This window comes from Chroicocephalus ridibundus, chromosome 6 (genome assembly GCF_963924245.1).
Source record: "Chroicocephalus ridibundus chromosome 6, bChrRid1.1, whole genome shotgun sequence".
Lineage (NCBI taxonomy): Eukaryota > Metazoa > Chordata > Aves > Charadriiformes > Laridae > Chroicocephalus > Chroicocephalus ridibundus.
The window spans coordinates 5,497,973-5,516,890 of NC_086289.1; the positions used below are offsets into that span (position 1 = coordinate 5,497,973).

General features: G+C 44.1%; 1 protein-coding gene across 4 annotated transcripts in view; it reads right to left on the reverse strand.

Annotated features, from left to right (window-relative positions):
• Window positions 1–18,918, reverse strand: part of TACC2 (transforming acidic coiled-coil containing protein 2) — a 151,280-nt gene that overhangs the window by 61,740 nt on the left and 70,622 nt on the right. For all 4 annotated transcript variants that reach the window (XM_063339137.1, XM_063339138.1, XM_063339139.1 and 1 more), the window contains one exon: window positions 16,996–17,127. In XM_063339137.1, the coding sequence (XP_063195207.1) occupies window positions 16,996–17,127 (132 nt within the window). The remainder of the gene's footprint in view (window positions 1–16,995; window positions 17,128–18,918) is intronic.

An 18,918-nucleotide genomic window follows, 5' to 3' on the forward strand; every position in this document is an offset into this window, starting at 1 on the left:
CAGGTGGGGTCTCACGAGAGTGGAGTAGAGGGGGAGAATCACCTCCCTCGACCTGCTGGCCACGCTTCTCCCGATGCAGCCCAGGATACGATTGGCTTTCTGGGCTGCTAGTGCCCACTGCCGGCTCATGTGGAGCCTCTCGTCTACCAGCACCCCCAAGTCCTTTTCTTCAGGGCTGCTCTCAAGCCAGTGACTGCCCAGCCACAGATATACAGGTGATAGCACTTGGCAAGCTGAATACTATTCACATCCTCACCAGGACTAAAACAGCGTCTCAAGGTAGCACAAACAGCGCTCACAAGGATACCGTCACAAGTGCACTAGATGTAGGCATTTACGCACCTGAAGAAATTCATGCACACTAAACATCATCACGCTGTCATGTGCTTTTATTTCAAGTGAGTCCATTCCTATTATCTGATTGAAACGTGCCCTTGATATAGCTAAATCGGTGACCACCGGGGTGCCTGCTGCAATTTGCAAAGCACATGACAGCGCTTCTCATGTCAATAGCGGGGTCTGAACCACGCTGCTTTTATCTGCAGTTAACTTTTATTGTCACGGGCTTCCCTTGGGCTTTCCCTTTTTCATCATTCAAAATTGACTTTTTTTTTTCCTTTAAATAAAAGGACAATTGTCTGCTGCCAGTGACTGAGTCGCTAACAATCAACAATGAACAACAGAGTACCCCGGGCTGTCAGTATCAATAGTGGGTTTATTACAAATACTTTTATCTTGGCTGAGACAGATTTACATTAAAATTGGGGATTTGACATACACTTGCAAAAAGAGCATCTTCAATCATGGATACACTCTAAAATCTTAACCTAGACCCCTTTTCAGCATTGATTCTATCATCAATTCCTTTCTACGACTTTCGCTAGTGTTTAGTGAAGAAGTCCATCATAGGACACTTTGGAGGAACTCCTAAACCAGCAGCTATTTAAGGAAATTGTTTGTCTCTGTACTTCTCTGATGCTAACATAAATCTATTCCAGTAACGATTTCTTATTTACACCCCTCTAATCTAATGAACTCGGGGCAGCCAAAGCCACCTCGGCTTTCCCTTTGTTAAGAAGCTGTCTCCATTAAGCAGCCAGCCTCTGCTGCTGGCTAAAATGATGACTTCAGGGATGCTGTAACCGCATGGGCAGTTACCCAACTTGCCTGGGACACGGCCAGATGTTTTTGTCTCTGAACTATCACTGCCATTAAGGAATTTGCTTGTGTGTGCAAAGTCAGTTAAATGTTAACCTCATTAAAAAAGTGTTGGTAAAAGTTATAGTTATTAGGATACAAAAGTCAAAACCTCAGACCAGAACTGATTACCGTGACATACTATAGGAGGTTCTCGTTATGGGAAAACAGGCCCATACTTTCTCGAGGATAAAGAAACACCTCCATACTTACCTTATTTTAAAGGCTATGTAGTTGGAATGAAGAAAATGGCACACTCTTAGTGATTTATTTAATGCAAGATGAGTAATATCTTTCACAAACTCTTCCCAAGGACATCAACAGTTATTAAATGATGCCTGTGCTAAAATTGCATCTGTTGATTAAGTTGGGCCTAAAAAGATCATATTGAAACCCCACAGGAATGACTAACTGCAAAAGATGAGTATATTTATATATAAAAGGAGTCATTGAAAGAGATGACAATGTAATTGACTCACGTGCCCCCAAAATACACACATATATATACACGTACCCTGATCAATACGTTCTTCAACAGAATGCATTCTTAAAAGGCTGTGAAAATTGTAGACAAAAACCACCAAACCCTGCTTTAGCTACATCTCTTTTATTGCCCAGTCCTCGGATCACCGTTAAAAATCAACACCAGTGTGTGCCGATGAAAATGTAATTTAAAGTACTTTAAAGACAGTGAGGCATCAGTTAATTTCACCGTAGCACTAAAATAGATGTTGTATGTAGGAATGGCAGCGCTACGTGAGATGGAACTATACCGAAAAAAAAAATCTTAATTGGTGTAGCTATACATCAAAGGAACAAAGGATGCAGAAATGCTGTTGGGCCTGTATCTTACAAACACAAGAAGACAGTATCAAGCAAAGCTAGCTGCTGATATACCGGATTTGACAATAGGGAGCAAATACCTACTCCTAAGGCCTATTATAGAGGCAAAACTATCAGTTACTGCTCTATCATTCCCCGATGACTCTGAAGCACTTATCTCAAACATACAAATGATGTCTCAACTCTAATCAGATCTACCTTAATAAGCAGACAGTACATTAAAAAAAAAATAAAATGTAAGAGACCTACATGAGGCTGGTTTATAGACGAGCCCTAGTGGATACACACCTAAAACTTACCGAAATACATCATCAGAAATGAACTCGGTGCTCAGACATGTTAGATAAATGTGATTTATGTAACTGAAATGACAATAGCAGACAAGGCAATTCTTCTAAAACCCATTCAGAGGGAAGGTCCATGCTCTAGCATGCCAGCTTAGTAGTTTGGGGTGGAGGGTTAGGGAGAAAAGACTGTTGGCTAAGTAAACCAATAAATCCTCAATCAATAAATGACAAAATCCTATTTACGAACGGGAAATGACTCTGCTATTTCTGCATGCACGTACATATTTTTGTACTTTCATACATGATTTAGCCATCAGAAGAAGTGATAACTTGCTCTGAATACGCAATAATTGTTTGCTTTTTCCTCCCTCCCCCCAGTGAATCTTTCAGAGTTGGCCTTCAGTGAGAAGCGATCTAAGGACACCTTGCTTATGATTCATCAGAGGATATAATACCATGACGGGGACGGATGCTGACAAGGGTGATGTGACCTGAAAACCAGTATTCTATACAGAAAAGCAAAAAGAAGGTCTGAAAAAACAGTGAAACGCAGGTCCATGCTGTGCATTTTAAAGAGAAAACACAGAGCTGGTGGGTTTGGGAGGGGGAAAGGGGTTGGTTTTTTGTTCGCTGGAAATGGTCATTGTGTTTGATTGATTATGCATCCAAAACATAAAAGGACAAAACATATGGTACACAGCTATCGCTCGACACAAATGAATGGGGATGGTCAGCCCAAGCGAGGCGCCTTCCTACTAGGAAAGCGTTATAAAATGTAACTCACGATATTTAGCAAAACCTTAACTATGTCTCCAGCTGAACGCAATTAGCATTAAACAAAGGCCTCGAACACAAAAGTCAGCTCCTTAACGCACCACACAGGTTAAGTGCAGAAAGGCTGCAGGCCCAGCGGTACAGAGGAAAAAAAAAAAAGAGCAAAGGGAATCCACACTTACATGGCCTCTGACGGCTCCCGGTTCAGGCTACCTGTCTGTGCCTGCTGCAGGGACTGCGACCCTCCCATCCTCGGCGTGCCCTTGGGTTGCAGCTAGAGGCGAGCAAGGCCAGCTTCCTCCGTAATTCCTCCGGCAAGGAGCCCTGCGAGCTCTGACTGTGGAGAGGCTGCAATACTGCAGTGCAGATGGAAACAGCTGCTTGCATCAGTGGCAGCACAAGCAGAAACACTTCACCAGCAGCTTCTCTTCTCTGAACTGTTGCCAGTTATTTTCTTTTTTTTTTTTTTTTTTCAGTCCAGATGAACGCTATTTATAAAATAAAATAAAATCCCAGCCACTGTGACAGGCTAATCATCATCTGCTAAACATCAGTGGTCCAAGCAGCGAGGGTGCCAGCGCCTCTAACACAGGGCTATTGGCTATTGAAATTGGCTTTAAAAAAAAAAAAAAAAAAAAAAAAAAGAAGAAGAAGAAGAAAAGCAGACCCTCCCTTTAAGCACACATTGTCAGCTACTGTGGCTCCCCAAGGACCTACAGGCAGGACCATTATATTGTGTTGACTCAGCTGATTTGAAATGCAAATGCACGTGTGCGCTGGATGCCACGCATACATTTCCCTCTAATAACAGGCAAGTTGTGCATATCGGGATGATTGCAGAGAGGATTAATAAGCAGAACGTCTGCTTTTCTTTTCTCTCATTTAAACGAATGAGCTCATCCCTCTTGCAAAAAATGGAATCTTCCATGAGGAACGTAGGGAGAATATCATGAGCAGCCAAGGTAAACAAGCCAATGTGGGAGCGGACTGGACCCAGGCAGCTCCATCCCACAGACCGATGCTCTTAACCGTTGTGCTCCTGCCTGCACAGACCCCCTTGCTGGACCACGGGGTGGAGAACCGTGGGGATGCTCATCATCATGTGAGTCGTGGTGAGGATCTTTAAGCCCAGAAAGCACAAGCCCAAGCAAACAGCATTCCAGACCCTACAGATAAGCTTATCCTTTTGCCAGCGTGGAGGTACCAGGGTACTGGGAATTCACGTGCTGGGCACCATCACTCTCCACATCACTGCCTTCAGCAAATAACAGATGCTCCACATACAAGTTATGTTTCGCATCACGAAAGGAGGAAAAAAAAAATAAATCAGTTGCACTACTGTCTACAGTAGGAATTAAACTCCAGGGACACAAATGGCTTGAAGCTATGTAATAATTCCGGAGACGTGACAGGGCAGAGAGGTCAAAAGGATCAGATAAATTTAAGAGAAATATTAAAACATACCAACTTCCAAGCACCTGCCACAGCCTGGCTTTCATGTTTCAGTGGAGGCCTCACCAGGCTCACACCGTAAACAGCTTCTGGTTTTTTCCCTCTGCTTGCTAAAAGGGCGACGCAGTCGGGTTTGCTCGCTTTAGAGAAGCAAGGAGTGCTGTATGGGTTCTGGGCACGGTTCTGTCTCTCTGAACGCACCCACAATAAATTGATCTTGGGATAGGAGAAAACAAAGATGCTTAGTGAACACAAAGCACATTTCATTTCCAGAGACTGCCTAAAATTAAATTCTGTTTCATGAACAGCATCAAAATCAATGTGCTTTTTTTTCTCTCTCTCTCTCTTTTTTTTTTTTTTTTTTTTTTTTTTTAAGCTAAGGGGAAAACCTAGTGAGCCAGCACTTTGTTTAGCCACAAACTTCCAAGCAAGTTACGATTTTGGGGTTGTTTTGTTTCTGGTGAAACCCAAACCCTCAATTTTAGTGTCCCATTGCACAACAGTCCTCTGGACTCCCCAGAGAAGCAGCGTCACCACCTCACTTGGGGACTGAGCTCCAGAATTCCTGGTACCCGCTGGGTGCCTGGGCCATGGTTACCCCCGAGCTCTGCAGCAGAGCGCAGCCCTGACGCTCCTTTGCCGAGGTGGTGGCAGCTGCCTACGCCTGCGGTATTTGCCAGCTCCCGGGGGAAAGGCTCTCACTACCCGGGCGGCCCGACCTGCCCAAACAGCCATTTCCAGTCATCACCAGACGAGAGACGAGGAACCAGACCCGTCCCAGGTGCCCTCGCAACTCTACAACGCTCAGAGTGAAAGATGAAAATACAGGACAGGGTCATTTGACAGGTTTGCACCTCTTCTGCGCTACAGAATACAGGCTGCTTTTAAGTTTTACAGCAATATTTACTAGGATAAGCACAAAATGCCACGAACTGGAGAATTTTGTTAATGACAGCAAATCATCAGAGCCAAATACAACCACAACTCCGCGTGCAAAATTTTGGTATACAGTTATACACTTGTCAGGAGCATTCCTAGTTAAGTAAAACACAGAATTCGAAGGAATTGTATGAAGAGCCCCATGTGCACTCTGGCAGCAGATCTGAAATGGTTAATAAGCCCGGTATTTCCGTCCAGTACGGGAAATGAATGGTACCAGCCAAGAGACTGAAATTACACGGCTGTATTCAGAGACCCTGTTAGGTTGGGGTTACAGCTCTGCTTCAGTTTTGCGCGTGGTAGCTCTACTGAAGTACGGAGCACTGGCCTTTTGAATATCACAAGAGCTCCCTGCTGCATTTCATTTGTTACAGAGAAAAGGAAGACACCGAGAAAAAAATTTTCCTGAGAAAGGCAAACACCATATTGAGAAAGCAAAGCCCTAGCAGGTACCTGGAAGCCCAGAGGGAGAACACAGGCACTGTTTGTCATGCCAGTGGGAAAAACAGGAATATTGTGGCATCTTCCTAACAAGTGTCAACTCGCTCAATTTTCACACGTATGTCTATTAAATAAACAAAGGCCCAATAAAAAAAGGCTTGGATTGAATCCTGTTCTGAGGCAGCATGGTCCTCTCAGGAGCTGTACAGTGGAGAAAGTTTTTGTCCCATTCCCCAGCACTTCTATGCAACAGACATTCATATTCCCCTAGAAACCGCAGGTCTCGGCTAACGCACTCACTGACGGTCTGCAGGATTGTGGGCTTCAGCCCTTCGACATCCCTTTGCACGTAGTGCCCAGGTTAGCAGGGGGCTCTGGTCTGTCCTGAGGGGTGTCACAGACAAGGTACTGCCTCCTCCTGCCCTCCCTCTCGCCCCAGTTTGTGTGCACAGCTCACGGCTCAGCTCAGGCATTCACCACCAGGATAAATCATTGCCTCTACGCTGCTCCTGCTTATAAAGGGGAGAGGATTTAACTCTTCTCTTTGAAAAACAACCATCCAAGCAGCTCGATTGCAGCAACATGAACTGGAGCACTGGTAAAACAAGAACATGGGCCGCAACCCTAGTGAGACCTTGAAGGATGTGCTTCTGTCAGTTTAGTGTCAATACTTCACTGGCCAGAGGAGAGCTGCTGGGAACCTTAGGGAGATGTTTCAGACCAAAAATGAAGGAGCTCAGTCCATTACACCCAAAGGCCCCTGCACAAAGAGAAGTTACATACTCGAAAGCAGTGGTGGCTCTGACCGAGTACTACATCAGCAAGACCACATGAGAGAAACTAAAATTAGGAAAACAAAATCAAATCACCCTTTACATGCAAATTCCTAATGGTGAGTAGTGACCTCATGGGGAAGGAACACATTTAATAATTTCAAAACTCCAGACCGTGATGGTCTTTCAGAAAAAGATGTGCTGTAACTGGGCCTTGGACTTGAAAACGCTTGTTGACTAAGGGATGCAAGCGTAACAAATAATAGACTGCAGCCTCTGGCCAACGCTGTGCAAGAAGCCAGACCGTGGATTTACTTGTGATCTGGCCATAAAATCTGTTACACTACAAAGCCATCTGTGGACCAACCCTAGGTTGAGGTTTGGAGAGGATCTGTCATTTTGCTTGTTGCTAGATTCACCGAAACCCACGTATTTTTTAAACTACTCCAGATGCGCAGAGGATCAGGTCACTCATTTCACATCTTGCTCTTCCGAGAGGGGAGACGTGTAATTAAGCATCAAGCAACTCCAGCAGTAAGCTTGCAAAGCTGGCTCTGGCCTTTGATTTCTCTGTGGGGCAGAAGCCCAGAGTCTGATCGACCTGGAGACTGAAGAGAAAGGTGGTGTGATCAGCAGCACGGCAAGGTTTTCCCTGCAGCCCGCCCCGGTCGGTAAGGAAGACCTCAGATGAGAGGAGAGCTCTCCCTCTCCTGCCTGGCCCCAATCCACCCTCTGGGCCTGCCAAGAAGCATCAATTTAGTCCTAAATTTAGTGCTGGCTTTTAAAAATATATGAACTGTGTTGACATTATAAGCACATTTTGGAAGAACTTCTCCGGAACCTGAAAAACACACAGATGTAGCTAAAAAATAAAATAAATAAATAAATAAATCCCACTGTGGCTTCAAAGGATTTAAAGATGCTCCAGGCATTTCAGCCTGGGGATGAACAGCCACACAACAACTTATTGCGATCTCACTGCTGAAAAAGGCTATTTAAGTATTCAGTACCATCCTTCAAAATTCATCATTTTCTCTTCCTGCCTGTTTCATCCACTTAAGCAAAAGCCGTATTTTGGCCTATACTAAATGTTTTATTGTAACTTGATGTCTATTGGTTAGTTGGTTAAAATGCTGTGTGGGCCCCTAAATATTTGGTCTTATTACATTCGGTGTTTATATATAAATCCAGACATCAGTCACTTGCGCTCAATTTGAAACCGTTGGCTTCCATCAAAACCCAGTGCTGGAGAGGACTGTGATAAGGTTCATGATATGCCGGAATTTATGTTCTGTTTCTTTGCTCTTGGCTTCCCTGTCCGTCGTGTTAGGCGCTTACGCGAGTTATAAACATGACCACGCGTACACAAAGGGAATCATCAAAGAGCCGACTGAAAGAAAACCCTCCCTCACACATCCATCCGTCCCCCTTGGGAAGGAGTGGGTGAATGTTAAGCTCTACCTCCCGGCTGCAATGCCTTATTGAGGTCCTGTGCAGAAATGAGCACCATACAAAGCAAACTGCACAGAGCAAAACCAAACATCCCAATAACACCAAGGGGCTTCTCTAGTATCCGGAAGGCTGCTGCCAAAGCTCTAAGGAACAGCACTGGCTACCAAAAACAAACAAAAAATGGAAAATGTTAACAAAGGGCGGATTATTATTTAAACAGAATTCTCCTTCCCCCCAATATTTTTATTTTTTTTTTAAATATTTAGATGATATTGCCTTTGGATCCCAAAGCCTTGAGTGCAGCCTGGGAAGTTTTCACACCAAGGACTCCCTTATTCTTAGGTATCAAAGGGCTCATGGTTAGGGCACCCACATCAGACTGCTAAGAAACAGCAACATCTCTCCTAAAGGACTAAAAGGACCAAACCGCTCAGAAAAAAAAATCACCCCTGTTCAGTATAGAGACAGTCGCAAGGCAAACCGGTGCCTCCGGGAGGCTGGCTGTGCTTTTGAGAACGCATTAGCACTTAAAAGCATTGACACCTTTTCAAGTGCAGTGGTGACAGCCTTTTTAGGACACCCAAGGCTGGAGACCCCTGTACTCTAAAACCCGTCCAGGAGCACCAGCCCTCCTTGGCCTTTGCTGATACGTCGTCTAAGCACAGGCTCCGTCTGCTAAGTCATTCCCAGAAAGGGAAGGTCCTTTAAAGGTCGCTTACAACCCAACACATTCCATGATTCTATGAAATACGGGTCTCCCAGGACCAGAGCTGATCCTTGCGTTACAGAGAAGGTCAAGCAGACTGTTTCCAACCACGTGGGCACTCAAGGCTGGGAGTTCATCTTTCTGAAGCTTATACCGTAAGCAGTTTTACAGGCTCTTAAAAATTCAAGCATTCTTCATTATAGGCTGCGCAAAATACACGGCTCTAGACATGTTACTCATATTCCTGTGCTAATTTACTCACCGTGCACTGTTTCAGTCCTGGGACACTTAGGATTTCTTTTTTTGTTGTTGTTTATTCTCCAAATCAGTCTCTCTCACTCCTGCAGCCAGATTTTTGCTCCTTAGCCTCACCTCCCTCTCTGAAGTGACCAAGAGAGGATCTGTCTTATAATTTCCGCTTGCCTTGAGGAGAGTCACTTAAAAGAGCTGCTGAGGCTGACGGTTGAATGCTACAAGGCATTCGCTACCCTTCACTTTGGCTCTTCACTTCATCCAGTTTACCCTGCTCTTACGTTACACCCAGAGATGTGCCAGCAGGAAGCTTTGCGAGACCACATTGGTCTCGCTTTTGTTTTTCCAGCCAGGTCATTCCACGATCCCACTCACTGCCTGCACTCCTGTGGGACAGGGACAGTGGCAATAAATACTTAACACTGGTGCTGTCACCAAATCCTTCCGAAAGTCACACCTAAGCACAGAAAACAACCCTAACCCCTTCCATCTCTCTCTCCCCAGAGATGCAATTCTATATTTTTTTTTGCTTTAGGGAATAGCCACAGTATTGCAAGTGAACAGACCACCATTTAAAATTAAAAATCTTTGTTACGTTGAAATCCCAAAGACAGAACCTAAGCAAATGCCACCTCCTGGAGAGCCACGCAAATTGTCACAGAGAGGAGTGACCTCTTGCCTCAGGTAGCAAGAGCAGTGGAAGAAAAACAGATTTTTGTCTTTCTCTCCCTTTGGTTTATGGGGCAACTTTGTGCTACAAATGAAAAACTACGAAAAGTTTGAAAAACTACGAAAAGTTACCTGAAATACGGAACAAAATTATTCCATTTTGGTTGACTGGCAAAAACCAGTAAATTGTCAACATAAATTGTAACACCTGTGCTTTAGCAGTGCCTAATAAATAGGCATTTAGTGCAGTCCATGTCCACAGTATAATTAAGATATGATTATAGCCTATAATTAGCAATTTAGAGGCACATTCATCACCATCCTTTGAACATACAGTTATCCCTAACTTAATCCTACTCCAATACAGATAAACCAGAAATTCAGCCCTAAAGTAAGAATGACAGAGCTTCAGATTGAAACCAAAATCCTGTTGGTTTTGGGGTTTTTTATCGCTGTTTGGTTTGGTTTGTGGTTTTTTTTAAAATAGGTTTAGAGTGGGGTACTAATCCATGAGTAGAGAGCATAAATGAAATCTAAGTAGTAAAATAATTAGAGAGTGTTAAATCAGCGGGGTGTTTTTCAATATTCTCTTCAAGAAAAAGAAAAGCGATTCATTCAGTTCCCTCTGCCCAATGCCTGGCGTAACACAGCCCTATCTGTGTTACCATGATATAAAATAATACACCACAAAATAACACGAGGAGATACTGGGTGTAAAGCTTCAGGGATTTAATTTACTCTTATAGATTAAATACTTTGATAAACACACTGTCTGCTCCACCACTTAGCTAGATTAACACAGTGCGAGTGCTTTATTTGCATTGATACATTGTTAGTTCATCAAAAAAAAAAAAAAAAACCAAAACCCACCTCACTGTCTCAGAATTTTAAGCCTGAGCACACTGACAGAGTATTTCCATCTGACACGCCAAAGAAAAATGCAGTAACTAATGATGATGCACTCGGGATGGATGCTGCAGATCACAGGAAGCAAACACTAGGATGCGTTTCTAACAAATAAAATAAAATAAAAAATAAATAAAGTAAGTGTGCCCGCCACCCCCCATTGATCGCTGTTTGGTTGCTAAGGTCACTGCTTCATCTAAATTGCAAGTGAGATTAATGGCATTAAGAGTTATGAATAACCAAGATGCCTGCTTAGTTATTGAAATTTCCTGCATGGGAAACCCACTGCAAGGATAACAAAAGGGGCCCCTGCACGGAGCTATTCAGGATGCCGGGGGGGCTACAGCCCCTCAGAGGTCGGCAGTGAATTACCATCAGTAACGTGAGAACTGAACACACCAGAAGATTCCGTGTACGAAAGCGTTTTATGAAATTAAGAAGCCATACAAACAGGCAGACTAGGTTTCCCAGAGCGCTCCCTCAAGTGTGGAAGCCTCCGCGGTGGCCGTGCAGGGATTCCACCGACGGAACAAGGGGGTCCGTCTGCCACACAGATCTACGGTGGAGACCCGCGGTATGGCTCCAGGGAGGACAAACCCCTGCGGAAAGCTCTCTGTCCCGCACCATTTCATGCGGCCACTGGCCTGTCATTTGCTCCTTTCCTTTGCCCTCCTGCTGAGGCACAGACACTTCAATTTTCGGATTCCATTTGCATCATGCTGCTACTGTATGAGCCAGGCCTGAATTCACTGGATCACAAACAAAACTTTAAACCCCCGTTTTCCAAATTTCCATCCCAGTCTTCAGACTGGGACCACAAGCAGAACCACACCAAAGGAGGGAGTTTGTTTTACTGCCGAATACGCCTCTGCAGACCACGTCCATGAGCTAAATGCCCAAAGCTCTGTTGACATTTCCACACAACGGAGTTGCAAAACAGCCATCGCAGACCATGGGATCTTTTCTTGCTTCCATGCTTCTTTCCAAGCCTTCAAACATCCCAAGGTGTGAGATCCCCAAGGCAGCTGGAGCCAGGCTTGTTAGGAAAGGAGCTGTGTAACACCAGGAGGGGACCAACATTTTGAAGGGCTCTCACGCACCTGCCCTCAGCTGACAAGATCTGTGTGAATAACACTCTCCAGGGGCACCTTGTTGCAGGAGATATGAGGAGGCAGCATCCAAAGGTCTCTTGCCCTCAGGGCCTATGTGAAGAATTAGATTATGAAAACGCAGGATGAGGAAATCGGACAAGAACAGTGTTCCCGTCTGGTGCAAGTCTCTGCTGTGACTGCCAAGGGTGGGTGGTCAAATGACGAGCGGGTACTTCTTTAAGAAGTCAGCTTACAGCTTCAATTCGATTTTGAAAGAGTTAACAGAAAATTTAAGTATTTTCAGTATTTTTCAGGGCTTTTTTTTGGCTTTTGTTTTTAAAAGACTTAGCATTAGGGGTAGAGTGCCCCAAAAGCACAAGCCATATTTAACATTTATTATTGAGAAATACAAAATACCCCTGACTCAACTGTTTTAACTCATGTATTACCTGCTCTAGGACAAGAGGTGAGTCCCTGCAAGTCCTCCACCCTCTTGGCAGTGCCAGGCTCCTCTGGTGCCCTCGGAGCCACCACCGTGTGTCCCACAGTGCCAGGGAACAGCCACCCGCGCCAGGTGGATAATCTCTGCCTTGAATCCGTACTGCCAGTTTTGCAGGTTTGATGCAAGATGATTAATGCCATTCTAAAATTCCTTGTGGATGGATTAATTAGCGTAATGACATATTCATTTTCGTGCTGCTGAACCTGTTCTAGCAGCAAGGAAATTACCATATATTGCCTGAGGGAACCTGTAAAATACACAGGAATAACAAGCAAACAGAGGGCTACCATCGCCCTTTTGTCCACTGCCACATACAGAGAGAAGGTTTACAACACACACAAATAATTTGCTCTTTTTAAGCATAAACGTGCAGGCAGAACGCACCCCAGAGAGCCCAGATTCTGAACAAAGACATGGTTAGAAAAACGTGGTGAAATTTCCCACTTCTGTCAAGCATCCATTAATGCTTTGCCTTTTAAAAATGCAGTTACTGGAACCTATTTGTTGAACCGCTGCTGTTTTATGGAAGCTGTCCTCTGCCAGCACACAACGTGGGGGTCCCCAGGCACCCTGCCCATCACACACAGGACCGTCCCCCCCCCAGTCATGGGATCACCCAGAGAAGCCTGCAGGATCCAGTCCCTCCGCTGGGGACCCCACCATACCGCTCCCACAATCAGCTACAAGAAAATGCACTTAGTCCCCAACATTTTGGGCTTGAAACACCTCAGACATCCCCGGATTTGATGCTATTACTCAGTAATAGGCTGAAGAGATCTACACTGAGCAACGCAAAGCATTCTCCTGCCCGGGGCTGAGCAGTTCTGAACACATCGCTCAGGAGACACAATCTATTTTAAAAACCTGGAATGGAGGAAGCAAGTGAAGAGCAGGACCGTGGCTCGTTCCTGTCCATTCGTTACAGACGGGCTGATTATGTGGAAGGGAACCATGTTTTATGTTGTGCTTCAGAAGACGGGGAACGCTTTTTGGGATATCAGCCACAAAGGCTCAAGGGAAATCCTTGGGTTTTAGTTTCCAAGACCCAAGCAACTTCATTTCAATGCCTTCATTCAGTTGCCGTTATAAAAAAACACCACTCCACTTGCGCACCAAACAGTCCAGCCAAATTAGAGGTATACTCCCATCCAGTTCAGATAATACACGTAAAAACCCCAGCCTCCTGACTGCCCCCCCCAGCCCCGCCAAATCAAAAAGCCTCAAAACCCCAAACTCTGTAAACAAGGCGGCCCTGAGATTGCATTTGTACCCCTCACTTGTATTTCCCATCTCTTCCTTGTTCAATGCGCTTGTAAACTTAGTTCAATGACTCATCCCTTTCAAAAGGGTTAAATTCACTCAAGGAAAAAAGCCTTCTGTTTTTGAATCCCATTTAATCCCTTCTTGGTTTTCATTAAATCATTACTCAGTTTAGGGGTTTTAGTATTGGTCGTAAATGAAGGCAATACACTAATTTTTATTTACTTAGTTTTACACCAAATCTCTCCTAAGGCGGGCAAAAGGAGAAAACCTGTTTTCAACACGTGATCAAGCAAATAAAACCCAGAAGTCATAAAGTTTATCCTGTTTTTCTGTGTGACACCAATAATTCAGCTTTGCTTCCTCCCAGGGAAGTATTACGAAACCACCTCTTGGAAATCAACAACGCAGAAAGCGGAGCTGTCTGTAAAGATTGTTGTGACTTTTTGCTTTCAGACAGAAAGATTTGTTGCTGTACTTCCAATTGGTTCCAGGCTCATTTCAGGAAAATTGGGTAAGACAGAGATGTGTATTTAATTTCAGAGATTCCGAGATCAGCAGAAGTTCCCTATCCATCCAGAGTCTCTCAAAACGATCCGACTCCAGTCTGCTTTAGCTTTTGAAAGAAAACTGACCCCGTATCTGCCAACAAGGAGGACGCACTTCTCCAATCCCACCAGCCACGTTTAACATCACAGGTGTAGCTTTCAAAGCAGGTTAGAACATGCACAAAGACAGCACTTGCTTTTTGCTCTACAGAATGGATTATATCCACCTCTCTTCCTCATAGGACCATCAGAGGGATGGACCGGCTCTTCGGAGCCTTTCCAGCTCTATCTGCAGGGCTTCCATAAAGGGCAAGCCACACTCACTAGCAGTATTTCAGCACTTCTCCCAAATTATGAAGTGCCTGTGACGCAGTTCATAATGTGACCATCATAATCACAGAGGAGACTGAAACGCCCCAAGGATCCATTTTGCAGAAAATCGTGCAGTGGCACAGCATTTGCAGACGTGTAGCACCTTGCCGTCCAGGCAGTTGCCATAAATGTGACAAAGTGACACATAACCCAGTTTGCGTGCTATTATTTTCCATGGCTGATTCGACTTGATACACAGAATGAATGTGATACACATATGAATCACATAAAAATGCAAGATAGTCCAAGAAGTATTTACATAAGGGGCTGATTATAACAGCAAAGAGCTATTTGGCTAGTAACGCATTTGCTTTTCAAGAAGATGCAAGAATTCTCTTTTGTCCCACAAATACGTCTAATTCTCACCTCTGTATGCATCTTAATTTCCATTAAGATCTGTGAAAAGCCGACTCCCATGTTACAAAAAGAACAAACACGCACGTTCAGCTTTAGAGAAAGAAGGCTGTGGGTGATGAGACTGCTGGTCTGGAGGCATAACGAGGATGCTGGCCAGTGTACGCTTTGGTTACTGAGATCCTAGGCTGGATTTTGATTTTACAGTAAGCAGTTCTACTAATATTACTTAATGACACCATTGTTTACCCCATCCAAGAGACTCTTACGCACCCATGGATGTTTACATTATTAAACACTCTACATCATTATCAAAACCAAACAGGAACTTCAGAGGCACAAGCCAATCTAAATACGTGAGCACAGCAGCTCTGCTTGTCTGCAGAGTTCTAAAATTATTTCTCCTCTCTTTGACACTGAATTCTGGTGAAAAGGAAAAGAAAAAAAAACACCACGTGTTTTGGTGGTTTCAATTTGGATTTGTAAACGATAGTCACCTGTGACTACACTAAAGCACTCACAGAATGTGAGACTCAGTCCAGGGTATATATAAAGTTCATACAATTTCAGATGATCCTCTGGAAAGAGCCAGCGTCTTAGGGTGAATATTTTCCAACTTACAACCTCACCTGGCCATTTCTCTCCGTTTTTAGAGAATTACCATGGTATCTACCCTTCATTCAGAAAATTCCCTCCAGATTACAGAACTCGCATACAGGTGCAAAACAGATCTTCAAGCACGTCTGTTCCTCACCAACTATAGACAGGTTAAAAAGTGCCTGTGGTCATCTGAGAAACTAAGTCAAACAGGGTTTCTTAGGAAGATGTAATCTGTAGGAGGTGGGAGAGAGATGGTATTGGGGTGGGGATGTGCTCCTTAGAGCTCCTTAGTTTAGATCCAGCCAAAGTTCATCTTTGATGAACCTGCCTTAAAAAGTGTAGGTCCAGTACAGTATCATGGAGGAATATTACACAGAAGACTTGGTCTAACTGCGTTACAGCAAGCAGAGGTGAGGACTCTAGAGGTCTAGAGGACTAGAGGTGAGGACCTCATTTTTTGATCAAAATAATCAGAACTTGTAGAACAAGTAGTTAACTGTCATGTTTCCTAGATGCTATACCGTAGGTGTTTTTTTGAATAGCATTCGCTGGTAGTTATTCATTCACTGTTCCACAGCAGAACATGCCTATTGTGTATGTTTTCATTTGTGAGTCAGAGTATCCTCCTGCTGACAGCAGCATCTTTTAACATTTCTGAACAGAGCTTCAGCAGAATAGCTATATTTCCCGTGGTGTCTCTTGTCTTGTATCGTACTTGTCACAAGCTGCGGCCTGTATTTGTGGGGTGGAGAGCACTGCTCTCCAGGGAGTGCCCATTTCATATCCTCGGCTGTGCTGTGACCTTTTCCATTAATAGATGTCACAATAAGGGCATGCCTTTATTGCTGAGCCACAACGGCATACTAGTTAATCACTCACAAGACAGGCGTCATCTGAAGCTCTGACATGAATATCCAAGCACGTGTCTCGTCTTGACTATATTTGAGACAGAAGGATTCAGCTTGGGGGTTTTCCAAGCAAAAAATTACCTAGGCCACCTATCAAATGCTATGGCACCAATCAATGCAAATCCAAAGGAGAGAAACATCAACTTTGAAGTAGTGGTTGAAGGTAATTCAACATTTCTTCGGCAAGAACAAAACCAAGACGAACTTCATCCTTGAGTACTGACAACTACAATGCCAATCACTAGTGTGGGGTGGGGAAAGATGCTGGCAGCACCCGAAGGAGAATGAGTAGAACAGTCCTCTTGAACATGACCTGATCTTGCACAGTCTCAGCTCACAAATTTTTTCTTGAACTTCAAGCAAGGAAAATACTTGAGAAAAAAAACCTAAAAATGTATTACTTTAAAAAGAGTAGGGAAGATCAGCATGGTAATAACCAGCGTAGCCCAGGCTCCCTCTTCTGGTCTTTTGGTGTAAATATACTGGAGTAAGCAGGTCTTGATAGTCTAGCAGCTAGTTTCAAAATCTAGCAACAAAGTGTTCATGTAACTTAGACAAAAAGCCTGTTGGAAGTTACTCAGCCTCTTTCACAGCAGTTATGTTTTCTTAAGCAAAGGATGTAGAGACATGGGAGTATATTGTAATATGTGAAATCATATTGCACAATACCTCTTTTTTCCCCGTGTGAAACCTTCCGTTTCCCGAGCAGGCAGTTCTACACCATCACCAGGGGCCGCAGCCAAAGGTACATCCCCAGGAATGAGGTTATCAGCTTCTTTGCAGCTATCAAGCTTGGAAGTGCTGCAAAACAATTATTAAAAATAATAAGCTGACATATTTCATAAGTGTCCATGAAGCTTTAGTGAAGATTCCTTAAAAGACGAACTTTGGCTGGATCTAAACTAAGGAGCTCTAAGGAGCACATCCCCGCCCCAATACCATCTCTCTCCCACCTCCTACAAGAAACCCTATTTGACTTAGTTTCTCAGATGACCACATAACCAGTAACACTGCAAAGTTCCAACAGCTCTTATACACCGTAACATTATCTGCCAGAGAATTAACTGTATATGGAATTAGTAAAATAAATAAATCACTGATGGCTACTTTGCAGTTCTCATACAGCCCCTTCTCCCCAGTGTACAATACAAACATCCAATTAAGAGACTTGAGTGACTTGTCTTTCAGAAAAAAACCTAAAACTCAGGACTAAAAAATTCTCTTACTTTAAAAGCTCTCCCTATACTGTAAAGCTAAAAGCACAGTAATCCCTGAACTCATGACATGAATGTTAAGATTACAGGACTGTAATACTGCTGTATTTGTTAATTCCTGCAAGTCCCTCCGCTCAGCAAAGCCCCACAAGACCCAAGCTCAGCAGCACGACGGCCACGGAATGGTTTCCAGAGCACATGAATACAGATTGGAAAGACCGAGTTTCTTCTCAGCAAGGGAAGGCACGGCAGGGTGCTGTGGGGAGATGTCCCCTCTCCTGGTCCTCACAGAAAAGGAGCTCTCGCACACAGACACCAATCGGAGCACAGGAGGAACCAGCCACCTGCCCAAACCCCTGGAATGCAGGGATGAGTAGTCTTGCATTCTCTCTCCTCAAGGCAGACCGAAGCAGAATACAGCTCCATTAACTTTCTGTTTTCTTAAGCAAAACCCAAATTAGAAAAAACCCTCAAGGGCAACACAAACAAAACACTTCTCTCATGAGCCTTCTAATGCTCTTTAGGAAAGTAAGTCACTCGGGTATCCAAAAAGATCACCCCACAAGAAGCTCACTTGCATTCCCCCTCCCTTTAAGCAGGCTGGTGACCAACCACACTACTCCCCCTGCTCTTGGCCACGCTCATTAGACTAATGGAAGGAACTAAATATCCAATGACTTGATGTCTCAAAAGCAGGAGCAGTAGGGCCTTGTCACGCCAGGTTGTCCTTTCCAGGGCACCTCCGACATACCAGAGGGACACAGATGTCCTGGGGTAGCAGACACATGAACAGCCTCCCCTTGTGCCAGCTCCTGCTTCCAGAAATCCAGACACAAATTTTTAAGGAAACATTGATGGAACCAGGCCTTGGCTGAGAAGTTTCTTTTAAGTTTCCTGAACCAAATATAAACAATTCTCTTAGCCATTCCTTTCAAAATTTCCTCTCCCCTCTCCCTCCAAGTAATTATACTGTAATTGTAGAAGGTAGATTAAGTTGTGTTACTGAATAAGAGTTGGTGGAGTTCAGGGACAGATTATTACTTTCTTTAGAAATGTGTATACAAACAGAGGACAAACATAAATCACATCCTTCACTGTAGTTCCAATGCACAGGAGCACGAGAACAGTTATTCCCCAAAGCGTTTACCCACTAACTTACTAGGACCAGGAAAGCTCTTTCTGAGGGCGGTTTACCTTGGTTAGCTCATAGCCATGAAGTCGCTTTGTGCCACATGGGAGGGCTACTCGGTTACTTCTGCTAAGAAATTATCTCTGCTTTACGCACTCCTTCCTTCTTCCCTTTCCCCAGTTTGTCCGAACTGGCGTGACGCTGACATAGACTTCCTAAATTTTCAGTCACATCAAGTTTAAATAAATA